At 37.4% G+C, this 26,348-nt stretch overlaps 1 protein-coding gene across 2 annotated transcripts in view; it reads right to left on the bottom strand.

The window, feature by feature from the left end:
• Positions 1-463: 463 nt before the first annotated feature.
• The window catches only part of TGS1 (trimethylguanosine synthase 1), a 48,642-nt gene continuing 22,757 nt past the window's right edge, over positions 464-26,348 (bottom strand). The window contains exons 9-14 of one of the 2 annotated variants that reach the window (XR_004904347.1): positions 23,542-23,688; positions 14,141-14,284; positions 12,174-12,390; positions 11,206-11,284; positions 1,470-1,663; positions 464-476 (exon numbers count right to left, since the gene is read on the bottom strand). Coding sequence is in view for 1 of the 2 variants with exons in the window: in XM_028533964.2 (XP_028389765.1) it covers positions 1,541-1,663; positions 11,206-11,284; positions 12,174-12,390; positions 14,141-14,284; positions 23,542-23,688 (710 nt within the window). In the remaining variant the exon portion in view is untranslated. Of the gene's footprint in view, positions 477-1,338; positions 1,664-11,205; positions 11,285-12,173; positions 12,391-14,140; positions 14,285-23,541; positions 23,689-26,348 lie in introns of those variants that run through there. The other variant, XM_028533964.2, reaches the window with a different exon arrangement.

The following is a 26,348-nucleotide window of genomic DNA, read 5'->3' as shown; positions in this document are numbered from 1 at the left end:
CGGGAGATGAAATACAAGATAGCCACTAAAAGGAACAAGGCAGACCTGTATGTATGCACTGATAGGAAAAGGTCTCTAGGATATACTAGTAAAAAATACAGTAAGTGAAAAAAAGGGGGCAGGGGAGTAATGAACAGTGCGTCATCGAGGGGGAAAAAGTGTATTAGAGTCTCCTGCAATTCCTTTCTGTTTTCCAAAGGAATTTAAAATACTGTTATCTCTAGATAGATGAATGAAGGGTAGGGGTAGAGGGAGGAAGACTTACTTTTCATTTTGCACCATTCTATTTCTCTGTTTCTACCCTTAAAAGTGTAACATTACTTATTTCAAAAGGGGTTAACTGGGTTTTCTTTGTATCTTTCTGTATTTAAAGAAAACCACACAACTGTTTTTTACACAGTCACACACAAAGATGTTAAATCAAAACATACAAAATTAAAAAAAAAATAAAGGCAGAGGCACATACATACAGAGAGCTGCAGGCTGACAGTAAACACAGGAGAAAGCCTACCTTTCCCATTTCAGATACTAACTATCCTAATGTATAATATATTGGGTTGGCCAAAAAGATTTTTTTTTTTTTTTCTGTAAAATAAAACTTTTTTTTTATTTTCACCAGTAACTTTATTGAATTTTTGGAATATGTCACCTATCTCCTATCTGGCATAACGTTGACTGTTCTTAATTAATGTCTCGATTTGATCGCTATCAACTTGAACTGGTCTACCTAACCATGGAGCATCATCCAGCGAGAAAACTCCAGCATGAAACTTCGCAAACCACTTTTAACACATTTGATCAGTCACAGCACAGCACCCCTTCCATACACTGCACAAATCCTTTTTTTTTTTTTTTTGCATTTCAGTTGTGTTTTTACCTTTCTTGAAATGAAATAATAAAGCATACTATGACAAAGCTGTATATTTTCTTCCATCTTCAATATTAAAATGGCTACACAAAAATTCACCAAGTTTTTTTTAATGCACACTGATACGACAGCTGTCACAATACAATCTTAACAAAATTGTTTCAAATGAAGTTAAAGACAACTAAGTGCTACTACAGTCACTTTATGGAAAAAAACCCTGGTGTAGCTCAGTGGATTGAGCATGGGCTGTGGACCAAAGCATTGCAGGTTTGATTCCCAGTCAGGGTACATACCTGGGTTGCAGGCCACAGCCCCCAGCAACCGCATGCTGATGTCTGTCTGTCTCTCCCTCCCTTCCCTCTGTAAAAATAAATAAAATCTAAAAAAAATTTTAAAAAAAATTCATCAGTCTCTATACTTAAAATGGGTGAATTAAAAAAAAAAAAAAAGAAAAAAACCCAAATTTATTGGTCAACCCAATACATAGTTAATGTCACCCAAAAGTCTCTAAGTAGTTCATTAATACTCATCAACCTTCTGTAAGTTTCTGTTTTACATGGTGATTTAAGACAATGGGTACAATGTATATCAGTGCATACACAAATTTCAAGTCTCTCATCTGAATAAGGTTCTGACCACTCATGATCTTTCTGTCCTTGTACCACCTCACAGTTATGACTCAGAGACTGGTTTCCGGATCAGGTTCCCAAAATAAGCAGTGATTGTCTTCAATTTATTATTAAGAAAGTTTTGTTCTATTTCCACTTGCCCTCCAGGCCCAGCTAAGGATGCCACCTAAAAAAATGAGCAGAAGAAAAGTCACACATTCACAATTATGATTTCAAAATAAATTTTTCATTCTTATGTTTCATCAAATAATAAGACAGCTCATCTTTTTATTCAAGTCTATCCAATAAATGAGGCATCTCAAATGTTCACTCTTACTTTCCAGATATTAAAGCACCATGTGCTGGCAGAAATACCTGTTCTTTCAGACACTTCTGATATTACAGGAAAGACCACAGTGCTATGTTATTATATATGACCCAATCTCTCCGATGATGGAAGCTAAAGAACTCAGAGGAAGAGAAAATGAACACATCCTCCCCAAACATCAGGTTTATTAAGATAGAAATTTAAAGAATAACTCACTTTCCTGAATATTTTTGTCCTGTTTACCTTAGCTTTGGCGTCTTACCCTTTCATTCATTCAACAATATTTACTGAATGCCCATGACATGATACTAGGAACAATACCTCAGAGAGCAAGACAGGTACAATCCCACCTTCATAAGTTCTAGTCTCTACTACCTACTCTTTCCTTTGCTAACTGGTCTCTCCCAACCTGGACCACCCCCTCCACCTTTTGTCCTTTTGTGTGTGTATTTTTACCTCCTTCCCATTAAAAAAATATATATTTTATTTATTTATTTTTAGAGAGAAGGGCAGGAAGGGAGAGAGAGAAACATCGATGTGTGCGAGAAACACAGATTGGCTGCCTCTCTCTTTTTATTGGGGTAAAATATAACGCTCTTTTTGAGGTCTAGTAGAGTATAGTCAACAACCCCTTCTTTGGGATGCTAAAAACACCCTCTCCACCTCTACAGAGTTAACATCAAAAGGATGCTTCAAACTAGAAATGTTTTACCCTAAGTTCTTATAAAGTTTTTAGTCCAACATTTATTTATCCAACTTCTTGGGTCTTTTAACTATCAAATATATTGCCTTCTAACCCACCATTACATCGCTGAAGATCAGTTTATGGAGGCAGCAGTGAGGAATAAAGGAAAGGAGAATGCAGTGGGAAGGGCCCTGAGAGTCACTGAATAGAAAACCCTGAGTGGTGGAGAAAGGAAATCACAAAGTACTATCAGGGACAGGTACAAACAATAGGAGACCTGCTTTTCTGTAATTAATCCTGTAACTGAAATTGGCAAAACTGTAGTGTATTTTTGCAGAGATGTGCTGTTGGTCTAGTTGGTTTGGAGGCTGAAAAGATCTACTGTCAGTGGCATTACACATAATATACTGGTCCTGGGCAGAGAAAAGAAGCCACAGATACAGAAATAGGGAAGAAACAACAGGTCAATCTATGGTACATTCTTAAAGGGAAAACAAGTCGTCCCACCAAGACAGTAACAATGCCAACATTAACCTTGGTCTGCACAGGGAAACAAGAGATGGCTGTTTTTATCAATAGAAACACATGACAACAAAAGTCAAACACAGTATCTATTAATAATGATAAAAAGCATATATACATTGTACTATTTGCTAATAAAAATATAATAATTAAAGTAAAAGTAGAAATTAAAAATAGTCAACTCATCTCAGAGTGGCAATTATTAGGAATAATTATTTTCTGTTCTGGCATATTATGTCAGTCTGATTTTTCACAAGGGCAAAAATAATTTTGTCTAGAATAAATGGCATTTTGACTAGTATATCTAAAATATAACTGTTTCACAAAATTTTTCTATGTCTTTAGGTATACACTAAGTACAGCATTCTCCCATTCCTTTAACAGTGATTTACTTAAAGAAGGTGAGATTAGCAAACTGAAGTTCTCTGGAGAGGTAGTAGCAGGGGTTGGGGAAAGAGAGGGGAAGACAAAGGAAAGAATAGGAAGGGTAAAGAGGACCAAAGTAGAGCTGAATCAACAGCAAAACATCTGCTACGATGGGTCTAGCAGGAAAAAGAAAAGTCAGAGGGAAATTTTCATGCCAGTTCCACCAGTGATTTGCTGCATTATGTTAGAAAGCCATTAAGATAGGCTCCAGCTTTCTAAATCTAAAAAATGGGAGTACTACCTATCTCCCTAAAAAAAAGCATTTTGTAAGCCAAAAATATAAAATTACATTAAAACACATCTTGCAAAAGGTAGTTTCTTTTTTTATTCCTCCCTCCTTCCCTTTCCCTCTCTCTCTCCCCCCACCCCCATTATTTAGAGGGTTATTTGAACTTAGGTACTTGGATAAAAAAAGGAATAATGACATGCTTACATGAGAGTTAAAAAATGTAATAAGTTATTGTATTCACGAATCTTACACTCTAGCTGGGAGAGTCAGATAATGGACAAATAAAACAAGTATTATTCCTGAAACTGGAGAAAAAGGTGAATCTATGTCAAAATATAATGAGAAGACATATCTATTTGTGCTTAAAAATAAATTTACAAAAATGTATTTAATGTTACTTTCAAGTGTTCTAATTAAAAATAATGTTTAACTTTAGCCTTTTTTGGTACTTTTTCACATTTTCACAACTACATGTATTTGAAGTTAGAATGTTGGAGTTGCAAAGACTATAAATCTTTATGCAAACTTAATGCCATCAATTTCCAGCTGTCTTTACTTTTCACAAGCAGGTTTAACTGACAAAATGTTATCTGGTTCCTTCCCCTTTCTTAGTTAAAGCTTAATAAATTAGGACAGAAAGAGAAATGGAGAGACGGAAGGTGCGAGGGAAAAGGATAGGTAGGTAAACAGACAAAGATTAGCAGTTCTGGATTACATGCTATGTTTTTGGAGATACACACATACACACAAATTTATTAGATTTATTAAAAGAAATCTCAATTAGTTTGCACTAGAAGTAGCACTAAGAACTAAAAGGACATCGGGTCAATTCTTCTATCAGGCAGTAAAGTTGCTTGGGGAGAGGGTAACAAGAAATGGGTCAAGATCACAATGAAGGTGGTAACTTTAGAAACAGGTAAGGCATAGCAGATTTAAGAGCCAAACATTCAAAACTGCATTGTTCTTCAAAAGCAAACCGATTTAAAGTAAAAATGTATGGTAACTGAATAAATGAGAGAAAATAACTTCAAAACTGGATCTTAATGGCAAAATATATAATATATACAAAGGACAGGAACACTTCGTAATAAAGTGACAGTGTATCAGAGCAATGGAAAAATGTCCTTTCACTACAAGGAAATTACACCAGGTGAAAATGAAGAGTATTTTTTTTATGGGGCCCACAGAGCTGTTAATTACCGTGACAGGAGCAGCAACCATCTGAAATATTGGCTGTGATTAGAAACCTAATGCCAGCTTCCAGTGAAGATGGCAGCATAGGTAAACTGGGCTCGCCTCCTTGCATAACCACATCAAAATTACAACTAAACTATAGAACAACCATCACTCGAACCGTCAAAAATTGAGTTGAATGGAAGTCTGACCACTACAGAATTATAAAAATCACATCCAACCAGACTGGTAGGAGGGGCAGTGACACAGAATGGGCTGGTCCCACATCCACATGCGGTGGATAAAAATTCAAGAGGAATATCTTGAGAATGAGGAGTCCAAGCCCCTTACCAGGTCCCCAGCCCAGGATTCCAGTGCCAAGATGATTCCCCACAACTTCTGGCTATAAAAACTGGAGGAAATTGAGTTGGTGGAAGAAACTTCTGGAGTCCCCAGCAGTTCCTCTTAAAGAACCCACACATGGACTTACTCGGACTCAATCTCTGTGAGCTCCAGCACCAAGGTAGCAGCTTGAAAAGCACCAGTGGCACACAGGGAGAAACTGAAGTGTCTGGCATCAAGGCGAGCAGAGGCCATTATCCCTTTTCTGAGTCCTCCCCTGCAGAGCTACAGAGCCACAGAGCCTGCAGGGTGGGGCCACATCTGAGACTCCATCAACCTGGCTAACACTGTTTGTCCCACCCTGGAGATCCCCAGAGATTCCATTTCACCCAACTTATGGGCCCACCCACGCTGCTGTTACATATGAATGGCTGGTCTTGGACCAGGCTTCACAACTATGTAAATTCTCTCAAACAAGCAACAGCCAGCCTCAGTGAGCCTTCAGCCCCTGTATCTCTTCCTAAGTGGCCCAGGCCTGACACTAGCAGCAGGGAGCCTTGATTCACAGCTTGGCTTTGTCTGGGAATTTCTAAACCCAGCACAAGCAGCAGCCACCTTAGATTACTTTATAGATCAGGCAGGGCGGCCCCAGGCAAAACACAGGTGGGGGCTGACTTTGGCCAGCACCACCCTGAAAACCCCAGGGTAGGTACATCCAATGGACAGCTACAGACCACAGCGTAGCATCACCACCCTTCCCACATACACCTGTTCTTCCAAGGAAGGCAAAGGTTGGTGGTCAGTGGTTACAGCCAGTCCTTGCAGCTGAATGGCCTGGGTAAACCCCTCCCATTGACCTACCAATAGCAATCAAGGTTCAACTATAAGAGGGTATACTCAGCCCTCACAAAAGGCATACCTCGAGTACCCAGCTTGGGTGATAGGTGATGTTGTGCCAGAGGACCCAACAGGACACCTATTACATTGGGCCATACTATCAAGACACAGAGTCAAAGTAGCTCTACCTAATAAATAGAAACAAACAGGCTGCCAAAAATGAGGAGACAAAGAAACATGGCCCAAATGAAAGAACAGATCAAAACTCCAGAAAAAGAACTAAACCAAATGGAGATGAGCAATCTATCAGATGCAGAGTTCAAAACACTGGTTACATCGCTCTCTTAGGGGAAAGCTACCAATAACAAGGTCAAGAAGTCTTGTCCTTTACCTGTTTTCAGAGCCAGATACTAGAAACATGGACAAATGACATAAAACACAACAGACCAGAGTCAGGAAGTCCTTAGCTAATAGCAAAAGTCTTGTATGTAGCACTGTGTGTGGCATCCTTCTATTTTTTATCTACACCATCTACTGAAAGAGTTTACCCAAAGGTGTGAAGAAAACATAAGCTTGTGTTCAGAAGCATTTGTGCCTTTCCAATTAGACTTACAAGGCCAGTTTTATAGCCCCAAGCTGATCAACTGTATCCTTAATTGCAATGTATCATTACACAGTAGATTTACTAAGATAGATGATCTAAAAACCTAGGTACCAGTTATTAGAAGATAAAGCTCAGCAGCAGTTGTCTTTCATTTTGTGTTGAATTTTTAGCCCTTTGTTGTCTTCCTTATCAATCAGGAATATAACAAATTGATTCAACTGAAATTCTATACAATTCTCTTTGCTTCTATTGTCACAGTTTCTATTCACTACTCCAAACCTTATGGTGGGCACTCCGTGATAACAGATGAATCTGTTCCTCACCTCTCCACTCCCCACAGTAATGAATACCTTGTCAGTGGGTGGCAGCAAGGCACTCTAATTATGCCACTGTTAGTCAAAATGACTAGGCAAATCACTAAACTTCCTAGTTTTACTCAATAAAATCAGGCTCATAACCTGACTTGCTTACTCCCAAGTTGTTATGATGATCAACGAGAATGTGAAGAGACACCCTACAAACTCTAAGGATACCATTAAGACAAACATTTATTAGGCTCTGACCTTGTATATAAATGTGGCATACTAGTCTTTTCCAGGATGAATTTACTTTTGAGTTTGCTGAGTTTTAAATGCTGGGTATTTTTCAGCTTAAACAGTTGTAGAATTTACTGTTCTTGCATGTACTGAAAGCCCAATCCAGTCCTTAGCCTCCTTTTTACTCTCTCCTGCTTCTGGTGTCTACATCTGGAGTAAGGGCCCCCCACTTGTTGGGATGACTTTATTACTGAGCACATGGATAGAGTTTTGCCATTAGAGCAGAATTTGACCATGGAAATTTCATTTGGAAAAATTTGACACAAGTTTTAATCAAACCTAATATTTATAAACCAATAAGGCCCTGATTTAAAAAAAAATACTGATTAAATAAATAGTATTATAGGTTAGAACAAATATAGGCAAGGAAATTAGTGGCAAATTTTTATTGTATTCAGCCAAAACCAAACACTAAAAATGCTAATGAACTGAATTTAGTTGTATTTAAAATGATTCTTCCAAATACTATTACCTAATAGTCCCTATATTTAGTTTTCATTATTCAAATGCATTGAATGCATTCTTTTACATAATAACAGTATTCTTTTATATAGTAAGTTTAAGAAATTTTACCTATAAAATAAGTCCCCTCTTTCTCCCTGCTTCCTTAATAATATTAGAAATGTGATTAACTACAATTGGGAACTTTTCCCTCCCTAGTCATTCCACATTGGCTCTAATGGGAACCTCAAGACCTCTACCAACTAGAAAGGAGATATCTCTTGATTAAAGCTAACATCAACTTCTATACTCAAAGATACAACTTAATCACAGGATAAATTTTACCTAAGATATTGGATCAATTTGTAAATATATCCCCACTTTATCAGGAAATAAAATAGGTAGTATTTTGCCTATTTGTTATCATGACACCTATCTGAAGGTGGTCATGGAAGGGTGGGGAGTGTCTACCAGATGAGTGCCAGTAATTACACGCTGCAGGGCCTCCTAGTTAATTTTTCAACACAGTTCTTAGAGATGATGCTCAGTGTTGCTCTGCTCTCTGTACTGGTGTGAATAAATTATTTTTAAACAGGCAATTTGAATTAATTTGACCTGAAAAGTACAAGTATTATCGCTCTCCTGGGGCCAGACATTATAGTTATGAGATCAAACAAGAAAAAGGAGGTACTGTATCAAATCAATCAGGAGTCACTCCTCTCGCCCTTCCCAAGTCTGCCTAGGGACAGACACCTCCTGTCAGAGATTCCATTCACAGGGACTTCATTCAAATATGGTGTCTGGTTACCACTGCTGTGTAGCTTCCTTGGGGAGACTGAATCATTCTACTCTGCTCAGAGACCTCTATCCATGTCATATGTGTTAATTACTCAAAAGAGAAGCTTTCATGGTTGGAAAGCATGATAGATTGGAAGTTAATATTGGCTGTAATTTTATGGCTGTGAAAAGAAAAAATGAGGAAAGACGTTAAGATTCAGGCATCGAGTAGAAAAAAATACATTTACCCTGGGCTCTCTGAATTGAATTTAATCAGTTCCCAACTTTCCATAGTGAGTACAGGGAGATATAACTTCCATCCAAAGAGCCTATTACAAAAAGATTTCTAAATCATTCAACATGTGAGTTTGATATGAAAAGTTTAGATAATAAGAGAGATACATGTCCTCAGAGAGAAAAAGGGAATAAGACATCAAGGTAAGAGTGAACCTAGAAAAATATTTTACTAGATACAGAAAACAATTAGGCTCATCTCCTACATGGAAAGATTGATAGACAAGTTATATTCATAGCATCCAGAGTTGGTATAACCTCCCTAAATATAAATATTATCCAGAGTACAAATCTTCCTGGAGTGGAAACTAATGTTCTTTTTATACATTTCTATGGGAGAAATGTAGCCTAAATTTTAAACTGCAGACTCATAAATTTTGGGAACATGAGTTCCCAAACATGAATGCCATGTTTAAGTTTAGGTTGTTGTGAAATTCTAAATATACTGTAACAAAAAGTTGACTTCTCTGTAACTGCTCTCTCCCACATTTAAAAAATACTACTTATAAGCCCTGGCTGGCATAGCTCAGTGGATTGAGCACGGGCTGGGAACCAAAGTGTCCCAGGTTCGATTCCCAGCCAGGGTACATGCCTGGGTTGCAGCCCATAACCCCCAGCAACCGCACATTGATGTCTGTCTGTCTGTCTGTCTGTCTCTCCCTTCCCTCTCTAAAAATAAATAAATAAAATCTTTAAAAAATACTACTTATAGATATTCTTAATTTAAAGGAAGTTATTTCCTACTGTAATTTGATCCGAATTCAATATAATACACTTGAAATCTCAAGGTTCCTTTTTTACTCTTACTGCAGTATTTTCTAGTGTCATTACGCCCTCTAGAGGTAGGAAATGTGAATGAACCACCAACAGTAATTTGGTAGGCTTTTGAAGTAAATAAAAAACACCTGTCAAAAAAAAGTTAACTTTCTCCTTGGGCTAGAGTTCATTTAGAAAAAAATTTACTTACTGTAACTTTTACAATAATTTCCCAATGTTACTGAAGTACTCAAATCATCCCACCTAATATTTAATATCAAGGTAATATAGCTTCTTATGAGACTAGTTACAGAGCATAATACTTACATATGAGAAAAGTAAGAATTATGGAATCAATGGGTTCATCCTTACCTGGGATTCTAAAATGCATTTCTGAGTCACAGATGTGAGTAGCAGATATTAGGTTTAATATCAAATTTGTTACAAAAGTATATGAAGCAAGGGGCAGTGCTTTTTCTTGTAACTGGTACAACAGATAGTGTTGGAGACACCTAACGTTCAGACACAGTGGCTCATAAACGGGTAACACAGTGACCAGAGGGGAGACGGGAGGGAATTTCAGGGGAAAAAGGTGAGGGGATTGCAAGAACAATTATAGAGGACACATAGACAATAAGGTTGGGGTGGGGGAGAAAGGGAGAAAACTGTACTTGAACAACAATTTAAAAATATTAAAAAAATATAATGATTGAACTAAGAAATACAATAGATGAGGTAGATAATAGAATGACAATTCCTGAGGAACTGTCATATACCCAAGGGAATCATATACTCGAGGAATGACAAGGTTGAGGTAATCTCTCAGAAGGAAAAAGGAGACACAACACCAAGAAATACAGCTGAGGAAGACTAACACTCACAGAAGAGATGTTCCAGAAAAAGGAAAAAAAGATAGTAAGGAGAATATAGTTGAACAAATAATAAAGATATTTCTCTAGAATAAAATGAAAAAGCTCAGAATGACAGGGTTGGTTCTCAGAGTATCAGACAGGAGAGAAAGGAAAAACCCACACCTAGCAACACTTGTAACATGTAGAACATGAAAGACAAAAGATTTGACAGGTGCATTGCACTAGGCAGTAGGTAGTAAGTGCTTATTAAAAATTCAACAAAAGCATGAAATAAAGACATCATCAGATCTTTATGAGGCAGTTATTACACTGAATCCAATTCTATTGGGGAAAAAATATAATTAAAATAAATGATTATGGTAAGAACCAAATGAGGACATTATAATATTAGTCAAGTGTCCTATACCCCAAGACAACCTACCTATAGTTGAAATAGATCCTGGCCAAATGAAGTTTTATCTGTCTCTATATTTCTACTTAGGTAACTACTTTCAGGTATACCTGAAATATCTATTCTCAAGGTAGGTTTCAGTAAAGACAGATCTTGGCTAATTCAGGTGTGCGTGTATGAACACAACACACTGAATCACTCTTTCAGCACACGTTACAGGCCCAGCATGCTGTTTATGTTTATGCATGCCAGGAATGGTGGAAATGAAGGGAATGAAGTAAGTAAGGATTTAACTGGCAAACACTTCTAGTTTTCTAATAATAGTCAGAAAGCCAGGGACTGCTCATAAACACATTCTCAATTAAAGCAATACTCTGTATCCTTTTTTTTTTTTTAAACCCACTCTTTGTAACAGTTATACCAAAGGATCATAGAAGTTTTTCAGTAATGGCTTACCTGGTCAATATCAGCATTTCTTGGAAGAAAATAAACAATATTATTAGTGATCTTCTGGGAAAGTCTGAAAATTTCAAAGGTGGACAACAGTTAAGGAAAAGTGACAAAAACAACAGTTAATTTCTGATCAAGTTATTTTCTTGTATCATAACTCAAATATAGTTTGATTAATAATAAAGCACACGTTTAAACTAAGTAGCTGATTTTGTAACTCAGCAGCACACTATCCCTGACTGGTCAGAGGTTAGAAATTAAAGCTATTTTTCATTTATCTTAGTGGTAGACTACTGACATTCAGAAAATATACATTCTTTCTCCTCCTGCTATTTCCTAGTTTTTGTACAAACAGAACAGGAAAGCACAATACCACCTCTTTCCAGTAGGAAATAAAGATAAATAACTGTTCATTATAGTCTACATTCTAAATTTTAACTAGGAATTTAGAAACATATTTTCTGTTACAGTCAAAGAGAACACTCCTCTGGAGAGCAGAGAAAAAGGGGCAAATAATATAAATGCTATTCTTTATGAAACAAGGGCTTGCTTCAGTGCCTTGGAAGAGTAATTAGAAAAGTTTCAAGATAAACAGAGAATTAGCACAAGTGTGAGTGGAAGAACAGTCAAATAGTCATCCATACTTTAGGAACAGGTCTCCACGAAATTCCCCATTTCCAGACAACAATTCCAAACAATTACTGCTTTCTCGTTCTTGCTTTGTAATTGTAAAAATAGATAGTAACCTAGGGAATATCTCTTACATTTGCTGTAATTTTTGAAGATCCATCACCAGTTAACTTTTTCATATGTGCTTTTTATGTAAAAGAAACTAGGCTCTATCAAATGCTATTAGCTCCTCTCTTCCTTACTAATTTCTCTTTTTCACACACACACACACACACACACACACACACACCCCTTCCTCTCCACAACTACTGTTTGAGAAAACTCTTCCAACTTCCGAAGGATATCCATCAGGAGACATCATTGTCCTAATGTCAAAGGTCTCTGCAGTGGCATAGTCTGGCCCTCCCCAAGGGGGGCTGAGGAACACAACATCGGCTTTTAAATGAGAAGCCAGCAGCAGGAAATCTCCACAGATGAACTCAATCTTGTCTGCGATCCCATAAACTTCTGCATTATTGCGAGCAAGATCAATCTTAACAGGATCAATATCAATGGCAATCACTAAAAATGGACACATGAAAGATAAGTCAAATGATACTGATTAGTAGTTACATGGAATAGTTCACCTTCTGATCAGTGTGTTTATTTAATTATAAGAATCATTTTTTAAAGACAAAGGGAGATTTGGTCTCACACACCAGAGAGCTGCCATTAAGTATCTACTGAGAGACAAATAGGTGGTCAGCACTGTGCTTTGTGCAGGGTATAGGCGGAGCATCAAACACATAGAAAGGCCCCTGACTCTATGTAAAGCCTATAAATGTTAAGATTTCAAAAAAGACCAATCTCCTCAAAATCAGGCAAATACCAAAGAAGACAAATTTGACAGCTTCCACAGAAAGGCAAAATAAAACAAACTTTGACAAACCTCTTTAGCCAATGTATGAAGAAGAAATGTAAAAGTCTGCTGATGACGTTTAATGAGACATTTTAGGTAGAAGGAACAGACAACCTTATGTTTTCACCAAATGGGCTTTCATTTAATTTACTGCAATTTCATAATTAGCAATGCAAACCTAAGTTAAATTTAGCTCATTCATGTCTTGCAGTAAGTGCATCTGTATATGCAGCAGTGTGTCATTTGACACACTGGCATACACCGTGGCATACACCACGGTTGCCAAAGCATAGCTGTTTTCCGGAAATGGTGGTTCCAAATTTAACACTTCTGAGAAATAATGCACAAAATAAATCTCAACAATAAACATAAGCACCAATTGTATGTTGCAAAATCATGCATTTACAATGCTATTTTTGTGTTCTAAATAAACTAAAATTCATATTTATAAGAGCAAAGATAAATATGTCCTTTCCAGCTGTGCAATCTGCTATATTGATAGTACAGACAGGGGGAAAGATGCTGATACTACCAAAAATTCAATGAAAAAATGACTTTCAACATCAAACATATTCAGTTAATCCTCATTTTTATGACTTCCATTGGAACCTGGCTTTGTTTTCAGGCCTGACAGAATGCAAGTGCTCAGTGTTCTCACACATAACTCAGATGCTGACAAATGTTGGATAACACCTAATGGGAGCCACTAGCCACATGTGGCTATTACGTTTAAACTATTAAAATTAAATAATGTTACAAACTTAGCTTCTTAGTCACATGGCCACATTTCATGCCTCTGGGTTGAGGGCTGGCCTGTGAACCAAAGGGTTGCTGGTTCGATTCCTAGTCAGGGCACATGCCTGGGTTGTAGACCAGCTTCCCAGTAAGGGGTGCTTGACAGGCAACCACACACCGATGTATCTCTCTCCCTGTCATTCTCCCTCCCTTCCCCTCTCTCTAAAAATAAATAAACAAAACCTTAAAAAAAAAAGTTAAATGATGTCCCAAGTCATAATAGTGAGTGGCAAAATTGGGATTCCCTGTCTATTCTTTTCTTCTAGAGCACAGTCTCACTATTTTAATGTCTTATTTTTCTGTTATATTTTAATCTTGGCTCCACCAAACTGGAACTGTGTAATTACTTCATCTCTTTATTTCTCAGTTATCTGTGAAATGTACATAGTAAAAGATACACTTCACAAGATTGTTGACTAAATAAATTAATAAATATGAAGCAGATACACTAGTATGATAGAAAGTGTATACTTCATATATGCTATTACTTTTTAAATATTTGGCATTAATTATTAAGTGCATATTAAATGTCAGTAAAAACAAGGTGAAGCAAAATGAAACATTTACTGAATAAATTATATAATTTACTTTTCTTCCTTTGATGGTTTGGCTAATTACCTCTCTTTCCAGTTAAGGCAAACTGAATGGTATTTCCTCCAACTCCACAAAATGCATCCACTACAATGTCGCACTTGAAGGACTGACTGACCCGGCCAGCAATGTGTTCAGCAATCTTTTCAGGTGTAACTGAAAACCAGCCCTCTGCGAAGGAAGAATATTTCTGTCAAGACGTTCAATTTCAAGAAGCCAAGGCAAAAATAAACATAGCAAACATTACCATGTAATACATACTAAAAAAAAAATACAAAAAACCTTTGTTCTCTTTTCAAGACTATAAATAATCTAGTTTTAAAGAAAAGTTCTACAAAGCTTGTTATAAAAAAGAAGTACCATTTCCATTCTCATTTTCCATGGAAAGCAACCACCTTAATTCTGGCTTGATTCTTTTACGATATATTTCCAGTAACTGACTGCAATTCTGATTTTTATGTTTGAAGTATTAACTCCTGACTACTACAGAAAATAAAAAGACATTCTAATTGGCCAACTCCCCAAACTCCACTGAGTTTCCCAATTAATTCATTCTTAATGAGTAAGCAAGGAACCAGATTTGTATTGGATACTTTGGAAAATTCAAACATTTATAAAGGGCCAGGAAAAGCAAGGAGTTACAGCAAAACCTATAAAGCTGTAGGAGTAGCAGAACCAGCATCATTTTCAGAAATGAGGTCCCATGTCCCATTACTGCCCCAGAGGAAAGAGGATACTGCCGTGCTTCTTTTGCAATAGAAGAAATTCATGTTTTTAAGAAAGGTATTTCTCTGATGCATCAATTCTCCTGCTTCTTTTTTCTTACCAAAACGTTAAATGGTTCCTCATTGCTGGAAGGAAAAAAACAGCACCTCCTTTTACAGAATTACAAGTTTTTTTCATTATGTTTATTCACTTTTTAGAGAGAGAGAAAGGAGAGAGAGAAACACTGATGTGAGAGAGAAATATTGATTCACTGCTTCCCATATGTGCTCCAACTGGGGATAGAACCTGCAATCTAGGTATGTGCCCTGACTGGGAATCAACCCACAAGCTTTTAGTGTACAATATGCCACTCCAACTAACTGAGTCACCTGGCCAGGGCCAGAATGAAAAGCTTTCATCTACTCTTATTTGTTCTAACAAACTCCTTTGCACTTTTTTTCAATACATAATATTTTGTAAATAATTATAAGAGGATCACAGACACCCGAAATTCTACCAGTGATCAAGATTTCCCAATTTTCATAGTTAATACACACCTAATTTAAGTATTCCAATATGAAAATAAGCATCAACTTGCAGAATTAAGTTACGTTAGCTATTCAAGGTCAGAATAAGAAAACTTGAAAAAAAAATTCAACATTCCCAGTGTTAATTTATTAAACCATGAGAAGATGGCAGCGAGGTAGGTGGGAGTGGAGCCCACTTCTCCCTGCGCCAAGCTGGAACACGTAGCCGATCTTCAGAGGAACAGAGTGAACAGCCAACAGAATCCCAGCTTATATGAAGTTTGGAGGCAAAATATTGTAGAGGACATTGAAAAACAGACAGTGAGGAGATTGCACTGGGATGGTAAGATCCCTGGGATCTGTGTGGGGACCAAGGCTGCTGTGGACCCCCTGCCCAGTGCCTGCTGCAGGATACAAGGAGGAGAATTAGAGCACCATCTCCCTCCCCTGCCAGAGCAGGGAGGGCAGCCTGGCACCAGGAGGGACCTGGATACTGGAAGTCGCTGGGGGGAACAGAGACGACGTGGGAGACACACAGAGGTGGTACACATCCGCTGGGACTATGGGCACTGGTACAGAGAAATTGGGGTGCCAGGAGACATGCAGAGAAGGGAGGAGTTGGGCTGTGTTGGACCCTGACTTGGATAATCTCCAGACTAGTTGGAAAGTAGGGCTGTGTGAAAAGCTGTGTGCTAGTTGGGAACTGCAGGCAGTGCTCTGTAAGGAACCCTTGAGTAGCAGGCAGTGCGTCCAGAGGGTGATTTCATCTGCGTGTGCCCAGAGAGAGTGGCTGAGCAGAACCATGCACCCTGCTTGTCTGACACTGTGTGCCCAGAGTGAAGGGCTGGGCAGAACCATGCTCCCCACTTGTCTCAGGCTCCGAGTTGGAGATTGACTCACATTGTGAGCAGCTGAGTGGCTGATTTGAGCCTGGCAGCTCATGGAAGACCTGGGCCGGAGGCCAGGAAACTGTGAATATTGCCCTCCAGACCTGGTCTCCATCCTCTCAGAACCAAAGGAAGGGAGAAAAGCAAAGTCCAGCACCCCTCTTCCTATGACATCTAGGAAGACCAGCAGAACTTGCTGAACAGCTTTAAAGTCAGCAGAAGGTTTATTATCTTTTTAATTTATTTTTCTTCTTTTTGGATCCTCTCTCTTTTTTTCCCTTTTTTTTCTTCTTCCCCCAAGTGAGACAATAAGATGTGGAGTTACAAAGGGTCTAGAGACAGATCCAAATAGCGGAGCACAAGGTTAACCCCCAAAACTGAGAAACTGAGACAAATGTCACTTTGCTATCCCATAGAGCTGGCTTTTTATTTTGTATGTGTATTATATTATCTTGTCATTATTTTTACCACTTTTATTTTGTTAGTATTTTTTTATTTCTCTTCCTTATGTTTAGTTTTCCTTGTTTTATTTCCCTGCTTAACTGCATTGTTTGACTGGTCTTCCTCATTTTCTCTTTGCTATATTTTAATTTTCCTTCTTTCACTTCAATCATGTTCCAATTAACACACAACTCTTGATCAGGTACTTTCTATTCTGGTTATCTAAATCATATATTTCTTGTCATGATATTGTTGTTCCAGTACTATTGTAAATAACTGTGGTTCCATACAATTGTACACACTACACAGCAACCTTCCATGATCTTAGCCCACTTCACTTTACTCCTGAGCATTAGTATTGTAGTGGTCAACTCTATTCTCTCTCACACTACGCCTACTTTCTATACTATCCTCTCACTATATCTCATCATCTAACCTTGCACAAGCATTCTGTTTTCTGGATTCAGCTCATAATCCTCCTCCCCTCTAACAAGAGTCTTACCTCTCTTTCACCTTTTATAAAAAGTGGCTAGTTGGGTGAAATTTCCTAGTTAATGATATATTTATCCAAAGAATCTCCTATCTCTTCTCTACTTGCTGGCACTTTAAATCCCATAAAACACTCTCCTGCTGTCTTAATCCATTTTGCCTACCCCCTGCCACTGATCACATAGAAGAATAGGTGGGAGCTGCGAACATCAGTATACCTGCTGGTGTTCGCAGGAGAAAAACCACCAACAAAGGAACCACAAAAAGGTAAAAACCCAAGTACAACAAGAAAGCCCACACAAACAGAAAAAAGGGCAAACCTAGAGCGTCCTGACAAAGAGATCAGAAACTACACCTCTGAACCTTATAGAATTCCTACCATAGAAGTTCACCCTACAAAGAAAACTAGCAAAGTGAAACATCAGGAAGCACAGAAACAAGCAAGAAGAGTCATCTAAAATGGGGAGACAAAAAAAGAACCTTCAATCAAAAAGAATGGAAGACTCCCCACTAAAAGAGCTAAAGGAAATGGAGGTAAGCAAACTATCAGATACAGAATTCAAATGAATGGTAATAAAGATGCTGAAGGAACTCACAGACAACTACAAGGAACTGAGTGAAAACTACATCAGCATGAAAAAGGAAATAGAAACTATAAACAAAAACCAGGAAGAAATGAACAATACAATCTCACAAATAAAAAACACATTAGGAGGAATTACAAGCAGCCTGGATGAAGCAGAGGACTGAGTCCATGAGTTGGAGGACAAGGTAGAAAAAAACACCTAGATAGAGCAAGAAAAGGAAGAGACTCAAAGAACGAACAGATGGTAAGGGAGCTGCATGACAACATAAAACATAACGATATCCGTATAATAGCGATACCAGAAGGAGAAGAAGAAGAGCAAGGGATAGAAAACCTGTATGAAAAAGCAATGATGGAAAACTTCCCTTATTTAATGAGGAAAAAGTCACACAAATCCAGAAATTACAGAGAGTCCCAATCAAGAGGTACACAAAGAGGCCCACTTCAAGGCATATCATAATTAAAATGGCAAAATTCCAAGACAAAGAGAGAAATCTTAAAGGCAGCAAGGCAGAAACAGGAAGTAACATACAAGGACACCCTGATAAGGCTAGCAGCTGACTTCTTAATGGAAATGCTCCAAGCCAAAACAGAATGGCAAGAAATATTCCAAGTAATGAAAGTCAGAGGCCTGCAACCAAGATTACTCTACCCAGCAAGGCTCTCAATTAAAGTGGAAGGCCAAATAAGGAGCTTCCCAGACAAAAGAAGTCTAAAAGAATACACCTCCACCAAACCAGCTCTGCAAGAGATGCTAAAGGCACTGCTTTAAGAAAAGGAAGGAAAAGAGTGAGAGAGAGAGGAACACAGGCATGAAAAAATGGCAATGAATAAGTACCTATCAATAGTAACCTTAAACGTAAATGACTTAAATGTTCCAATCAAAAGAGATAGAGTAGCCGATGGATAAGAAAGCATGACCCACACATATGCTGCCTCCAAGAGACCCACCTCAGAACAAAAGACTTACAAAGATTGAAAGTAAAGGGCTGGAAACAAATATTCCAAGCAAACAGACAGGGGAAAAAAGCTGGAGTAGCAAAACTCATATCAGACAAAATAGACTTCCAAAAAAGGGCCATAGAAAGACACCCAGGAGGTCAGTTCATAACTCTCAAGGGAAGAATCTATCAAGAAGACAGAAACATTGTGAATATGTATATACACCCAACATAGGAGCACCCAAATACACAAAGAAAATCTTGGAAGACTTCAAGAAAGATATTGACAGCAACACAATTATAGTAGGGGATTTCAACACCCCACTGACAGAAGTGGATAGATCTTCCAAACAAAATATCAACAAAGATATTGCGGCACTGAACAATGCCCTAGATCAAATGAACTTGACTGATATATATAGAGCCTTTCATCCCAAAGAAGCAAAATACACATTCCTTTCAAATGCATATGGAACATTTCAAAGATAGATCACATGTAAGGACACAAAACAAGCCTCAAAAAAAAAAAAGCAAGAAAACTGAAATCATATCAAGCATTTTCTCTGACCACAAGGGACTGAAACTAGAAACCAACCTCAAGGAAAAAACTCAAAAACACTCAAACTCATGGAGGTTGAATAGCATGCTATTAAACAATGAATGGGTCGCCCTGGCTGGCGTAGCTCAGTGGATTGAGGGCGGGCTGGGAACCAAAGTGTCCCAGGTTCGATTCCCAGCCAGGGTACATTCCTGGGTTGCAGGCCATAACCCCCAGCAACCCCACATTAATGTTTCTCTCTCTCTGTCTCTCTGTCTCTCTCTCCCTCCCTTCCCTCTCAAAAAAAAAAATAAATAAAATCTTAAAAAAAAATTAAAAAACAAAAACAAAAAACAAACAGAAAACAATGAATGGGTCAAGGATGAGATCAAGGAGGAAATCAAAAAGTTTCTGGAAACAAATGAAAATGAACTCACAACAACCCAAAACTTATGGGACACAGCAAAGGCAGTTCTGAGAGAGAAGTTCATAGCAATACAGGCCTATCTAAAAAAATATAGAAACATTTCAAATAAACAACCTCACCCTACACGTATAAGAACTTGAAGAATAACAATGAAGACAGCACAATATAAGTAGAAGGAAGGAAATAAACAGGATCAAAGCAGAATTCAATGACATAAGGACTCAAAAGCACAATTCTAAGGATCAATAAATCCAGGAGCTGGTCTTGGAAAAGATAAACAAAACTGACAAGCCTTTAAGAAGGCTCATCAAGAAAAAGGAGAGAGGACAACAAATGAACACAATTAGAAATGAAAGAGGAGAGATTACAACTGATACACAGAAATACAAAGGATTATAAGAACTTACTATGAAGAACTATATGCCAAGAAATTTGAAAACCTACGTGAAATGGACAAATTTCTAGAAAAATATAATCTTCCAAAATTCAATGAAGTAGAAGCAGAAAGCCTGAACACACCTATAATAGCAGATGAAATTGAACCAACCAGTAATCAAAAAGCTTCCGACACACAAAAGCCCTGGACTGGATGGTTTCACAGGAGAATTCTACAAAGCATTTAAGGAAGAGCTAACCCCTATCCTTCACAGACTATGCCAAAAAATCCAAGAAGACTGAAGGCCCCCCAACTCTTTCTGAAGCCAGCATCATCCTAATCCCAAAACCAGATAAAGATACAACAAAGAAAGAAAACTTCAGGCCAACATTGCTGATGAACATAGTTGCTAAAATACTCAACAAAATATTGGCAAACCGTGTCCAGCAATACATTAAAAAGACCATACACCATGAACAAGTGGGATTCATCCCAGGGATGCAAGGATGGTACAATACTCACAAATCAATAAATGTAATATATTGCATAAACAAAAGCAAAGACAAAAATCACATGATCATATCAACAGATGCAGAAAAAGCATTTGATAAGGTGCAGCTCCCATTTTGATAAAAACACTCAGCAAAGTGGGAATAGAGGGAGCATTCCTCAACCTAATAAAAGCCATATATGAGAGATCTACAGCCAACATCATACTCAATGGACAGAAACTAAAAACCTTCCCACTAAGATCAGTAACAAGACAAGGTTGTCTACTTTCACCACTTCTATTCAACATAGTATTGGAAGTCCTAGCCACAGCAATCAAAGCAGAAAAACAAATAAAAGGCATCCAAATTGCAAAAGAGGAAACAAAACTGTCATTGTTTGCAGATGACATGATAGTGTACATAGAAAATCCTATAGACTCCGCCAAAAAACTGCTTGACTTAATAAATGAATTTGGCAAAACAGCAGGATACAAAGTCAATATCCAGAAATCAAAGGCATTTTTGTATACCAACAATGAAACATTAGAAACAGAAATCAGGAAAAAAATCCCATTTGATATAGCAACAAGAAAAATAAAATACCTAGGAATAAACCTAACTAAGGAGGTAAAAGACCTATACTGAGAAAACTACACAACACTGAAGAAAGAAATCAATGAATACACAAACAAATGGAAACATATACTATGTTCATGGATCGGAAGAATTAAAATCATGAAAATGTCCATACTATCCAAAGTAATTTACAGATTCAATGCAATACCTATTCAAGTACCAATGGCATATTTCACAGATACAGAACACTTCAAGAATTTATATGGAACCATAAATGACCCCAAATAGCTGCTGCAATTTTGAGAAAGAAGACCAAAGTAGGAGGGATTACAATACCTGATAACAAACTGTATTATAAGGCCACTGTAAAACAACCTGCTATTGGCCTAAGAACAGACACATGGACCAATGGAACAAAACACAGAATCCAGAAATAAACCCAAGTCTCTATGGTCAATTAATGTTCAACAAATGGAGCAGCAGCATAATATGGAGCAAAAATAGCTTCTTCAACAAACGGTGTTGGGGGAGCTGGACAGCTACATGCAAAAAAATGAAACTTAAGCACCAACTTACACCATACATAAAAATAAATTCAAGGTGGATAAAAGATTTAAATATGTCGTGATACCATTAAAGTCCTAGAGGAGAACATAGGCAGGAAAATCTCAGATATCCCATGCAGCAATATGTTCAATGATATGTCCCCTAGAGCAAGGGACATAAAGGAAAGAATAAACAAATGGGATCTCATCAACATAAAAAGCTTCTGCATGGCTAAAGCAAAGAGCATTAAAATGAAAAGAGAACCAGCCATATGGGAAAATATATTTGCCAATGATACCTCAGACAAGGGTTTGATCTCCAAAATGTACAAAGAACTCACATGACTCCACTCTAAGAAGACAAGCAACCCAATTAAAAAAATGGGCAAAGGACTTGAACAGATACTTCTCCAAGGAGGACATACAGAGGGTCCAGAGATATATGAAAAGATGCTCAGTATCACTAGCCATCAGAGACATGCAACTTAAAACCACAATGAGATACTACCTCACATGGGTCAGAATGGCCACCATAAACAAAACAACAAACAACAAGTGTTGGAGAGGTTGTGGAGAAAAGGGAACCCTAGTGCACTATTGGTGGGATTGCAGACTGGTGCAGCCACTATGGAAAACAGTATGAAATTGCCTCAGAAAACTAAAAATGGATCTGCCTTTCAACCTGGCAATTCCAGTGCTAGGATTATATTCTAAGAACCCTGAAACATCAATCCAAAAGGACCAATACACCCCAATGTTCATAGCAGCACAATTTACAATGGCCAAGTGTTGGAAGCAACTTAAGTGCCCATCAGTAAATGAATGGAACAAAAAACTCTGGTACATTTACACAATGGAATTCTATGCAGCAGAAAAAGAAAGGAGCTCCTACCCTTTGCAACAGCATGGATGGAACTGGAGAGCATTATGCTAAGTAAAATAAGCCAGGTGGTGAAAGACAAATACCAGATGATCTTACCTGTTTAAGTGGAACCTAATCAACAAAACAAACAAGCAAGCAAAGTATACCCAAAGATACTGAAAATGAGAACAGGCTGACAGTGACCAGAGGGGAGAGGAGAGAGGATAATGGGGGAAAAGGATGAAGGGTTTACAAGAAGAATTATAAAGGATATATGGACAATAACAAGGGGGCAGGGTGGAAACAAAGGAGGGAGGTGGAGAGGACTGGGGTGGTGGGGAAAAAAACCAGAAAACTGTACTTGAACAATAAAAAATGTAAAAAATAAAAAAATTAAAAAATAAAAAAATTAATTAAATTACATTATTTCTGCACTAGATATATCTTCATCTAATGTTCTTTTTAATATCTTGTTTAATAATCTATCAATTCCTTCTGCTATCTATCCCAAGAAGTTACAAATATACAGATTAAGCCCAAATCTGCAGTTTTAAGAACACCTATATACCCAAATTGAGGACATTACAGATATTAACTAGTTATTATTCTTTGGAAAATGTCAAAGCTCTGAAAGATAAAAAAGGCTGAGAACTATTCTAGATTAAAAAAAACAAAGAAACATGAAACTAAATGTAATACATGATCGTATATTAGAAGGAAAAATGCTATAAAGAATATGATTAGGATAATTGACAGAGCTAGAGTGTGTACTACAGATTGTAATATTGCAACGCTGTTAAATTTATAATTTTACCACTCTTCCATAACAATATCCTTTTTCCTAGAAAATACACAGTAAAGTTTTAAGTAAAAGGTAGGGGCAACTGGAGCAGGAACGTACATACATACATAGAATGATAAAGCACATGCGGCAAAATGTTAAGAAACAGCTGAATATGGGCAAAGAGGATATGAAAATTTTTCTACATTTGAAATTATTTCAAAACAAAGTTAAAAATTACTTGTATATACTTTACCTGTGTCCAGTTTAATCCCATCATCAAAACGGGAGAAGAGTCTGTACCTCTGGGCCCAATATTTTGCCAGCTTAGGAACTGCAGCTATCTCAGGAGGCAGACCAATTACCTTTTTGTTCTGTTTTTTCTTTTTCTTTTTAATTTCAGCTACAATAAAAGAATATAAAGAATACAGATGTGTACTTTGAAAATAAAGGAAATCACTGGTAAATTTATATAAAAGTGTAGGTACATCAAATAATTATAATTTGGGATTGAACTCCAGAATATGTGTGCAATGACACACTTGGAGAAGCAGGAAGGCATAACAGAAACAGTGCTGACTTTAGATTACAGACTTTAGTTTGCTATGTACTGGCTCCCCAAACTTGGAAAAGTAATCTAGGCTCTCTGAGCTCCAATATTTAATTTCTCAAAAGGAATAAATGGCTGAGTAGTATTTTACCTATTTACTTTTAGAAGACATGTACTATTACAGGTATAAAGGTTAGCACTTTTGTTAGGTAAGACAGTGCTTTCATTAGTAAATTGCAGAAATCCAAACATTTCCCTTCCTTTCTTTAAAACAAAATTTCCTAAGGACTAATTAAGCTCTCTCAGATACCCATATTTTTGCCGTGTATAATGAGCACCTTTTATAATGCCCACATTTTTGAGGGAAAAATAAGGATGCCCATTATACATGGGTATAATGACTCCACACCATGAGCATAATAATGTCGTGTATAATGCTCACCAAAACATGGGTGTGTATTATACACGGCAAAATACAGTATATTCGTCCTCTGAACCCAGCCATGACCTAGGACTCATAGTACTCTGAGAAACTGAAATAGAGGTCCCTAGCTCCATTCAATATAAAAATATCTCATTCATTCTGAGACTTTTTCTTAAACAATTTTTATTAGTTTGGTTATTTGGCTTCATTGCTGATGAGATTAGAAGATGACAGCGTTATCATAGCTAAATATAGTAACAAAAAAATGATGTTGACAAATAAAGCTCTATCACATTTAAATGGTCTTCAAAAATGGGACCATGTCTTAATATGATCAGGTGATCATTACAAATAGCTAAAGGGGTCCTCAACAGCAAAATGCAGCAAGTTTCTCGAGAGACACAACACTAACATTTTGAGTGAACAACCCTTATTTTGTAAGACCATCCTGTACACAATTTAGTGTTAAGTAATCCAAAGTACTAAATGTCAAAATTCCCTAGGTCATTCTAACAACCAACACCTCCCAAATGCCCGAGATGGTGGTATCATCCCAGGTGAGAATTACCAACAATGTGACAAATGGTGATTAGGGAAATAGGGGAGGGGTGGGAATACGGGATTTAGGAATCAGACAATTTGGTACTGATTTCTAGCTATGCCACTTACTGACTGTGTGACCTTAGGCAAATTTCTTAATTTCTCTTGAGCTTTATTTTTACTCTCCATATTTATAGAATTGAGCTAATTCCCCCTACCTCACTGGGCTACTGTTCAGATTAAATGAGAATAAGGCATGTAAGAGCATTTCAGAAATCTGCAAGTGCCCCAGGAACACAAAAAACTGTACAATAACAAATAGTTGCTTAATTAAAAAATTTAACTACCATAAGTATGCTCTTTAGAAAATTAAGGAAGTATATAATGTAGATATCATAGGTCTATAACATGCACACACACACAAAGAAAAAACCATAAAGATTCAAATGAGGTATTTTCCTTAATATGAAATTAAGGAAAACCGGAACAGGGGTCACTAGCTCCATTCAATAGAAAAAGATCTCATTCACTCATCACAATAAATAATTATTTCATTAGGCAAATCTGAAATAACTAATCTATAAAACTGAACATTATTTCAAGTAAAATTTCTTTAAAAAGTTTCAATGTTCCACTTGAATATAAGTATTTTTAAACTATAAGAGAACATTTGCTAAAAATAAATTCAAATATTACAAAAGAGCATAAAGTGAAAATGCTACTCTGTTCTCCACTCATTATAGCTAACCAAGGCTCAGGTTCTGGGTTGCTCAACTCCAGTGGCTTATCCCCTTTGGTATCAGACATTTCTTGTAAATACTTTATGTCAATGTACCATCCAAAAACAAATGATCACTACCCACAACTACTATAACAAACAAACAAATAAACAAACAAGAAAGATGATCAAAATATGAAAACCAGGACAATACTAAACTTCAATAGGGATAAAACAGTCTGGCTACCTTTAGCTCAGGAGACGGTGTAGTGGCAAAAACTGATCTTAATGGCACAGAGAGAGGTATTCAGACAGTTTAGCCATATGCTTTACCTTTGATTTTTATCATGCTTGTTCAGCCAAGAGGGAAGTGCATTCTGGGTGCCAAATCATAGCCATTAGCTATTACTTAATATACCTTCTCTCAACTTAAAAATGAGTAGCAGTGACTTCTTAGGTATAGAAGACACGTAAGTGAAAACTAGGGAAAACCATTTTAAAAATGTATTTTAATCTAAATCCACAGTCAAGTTGGAGCATATTTAGGGCTTCCGGCAAGATGGAGGCATAGGTGGATGCACCATACCTCCATGCATAACCAAGATTGGAACAACAACAATTTAGAGGCAGAATAACACCCAGAACTGATAGAGAATTTATCTGAATGGAAGTTGGACAGCCAAGAAGTTGAAGTAGACCCCTTCATCCAGACCGGTAGGAGGGGTGGAGACAAGCAGCCGGGCGAGGATTGCAGCAAGGGTCAAGGCGCGGAGAGCAGAAAGCAGTGGGCGCATAGGGCAAGTAAGGCATCCAGGGCGCGCAGGATCGCAG

This window comes from Phyllostomus discolor, chromosome 7, assembly GCF_004126475.2.
Source record: "Phyllostomus discolor isolate MPI-MPIP mPhyDis1 chromosome 7, mPhyDis1.pri.v3, whole genome shotgun sequence".
Lineage (NCBI taxonomy): Eukaryota > Metazoa > Chordata > Mammalia > Chiroptera > Phyllostomidae > Phyllostomus > Phyllostomus discolor.
Note: the sequence above shows the minus strand (reverse complement) of the source record. Positions and strands in the feature narration are given on the sequence as shown.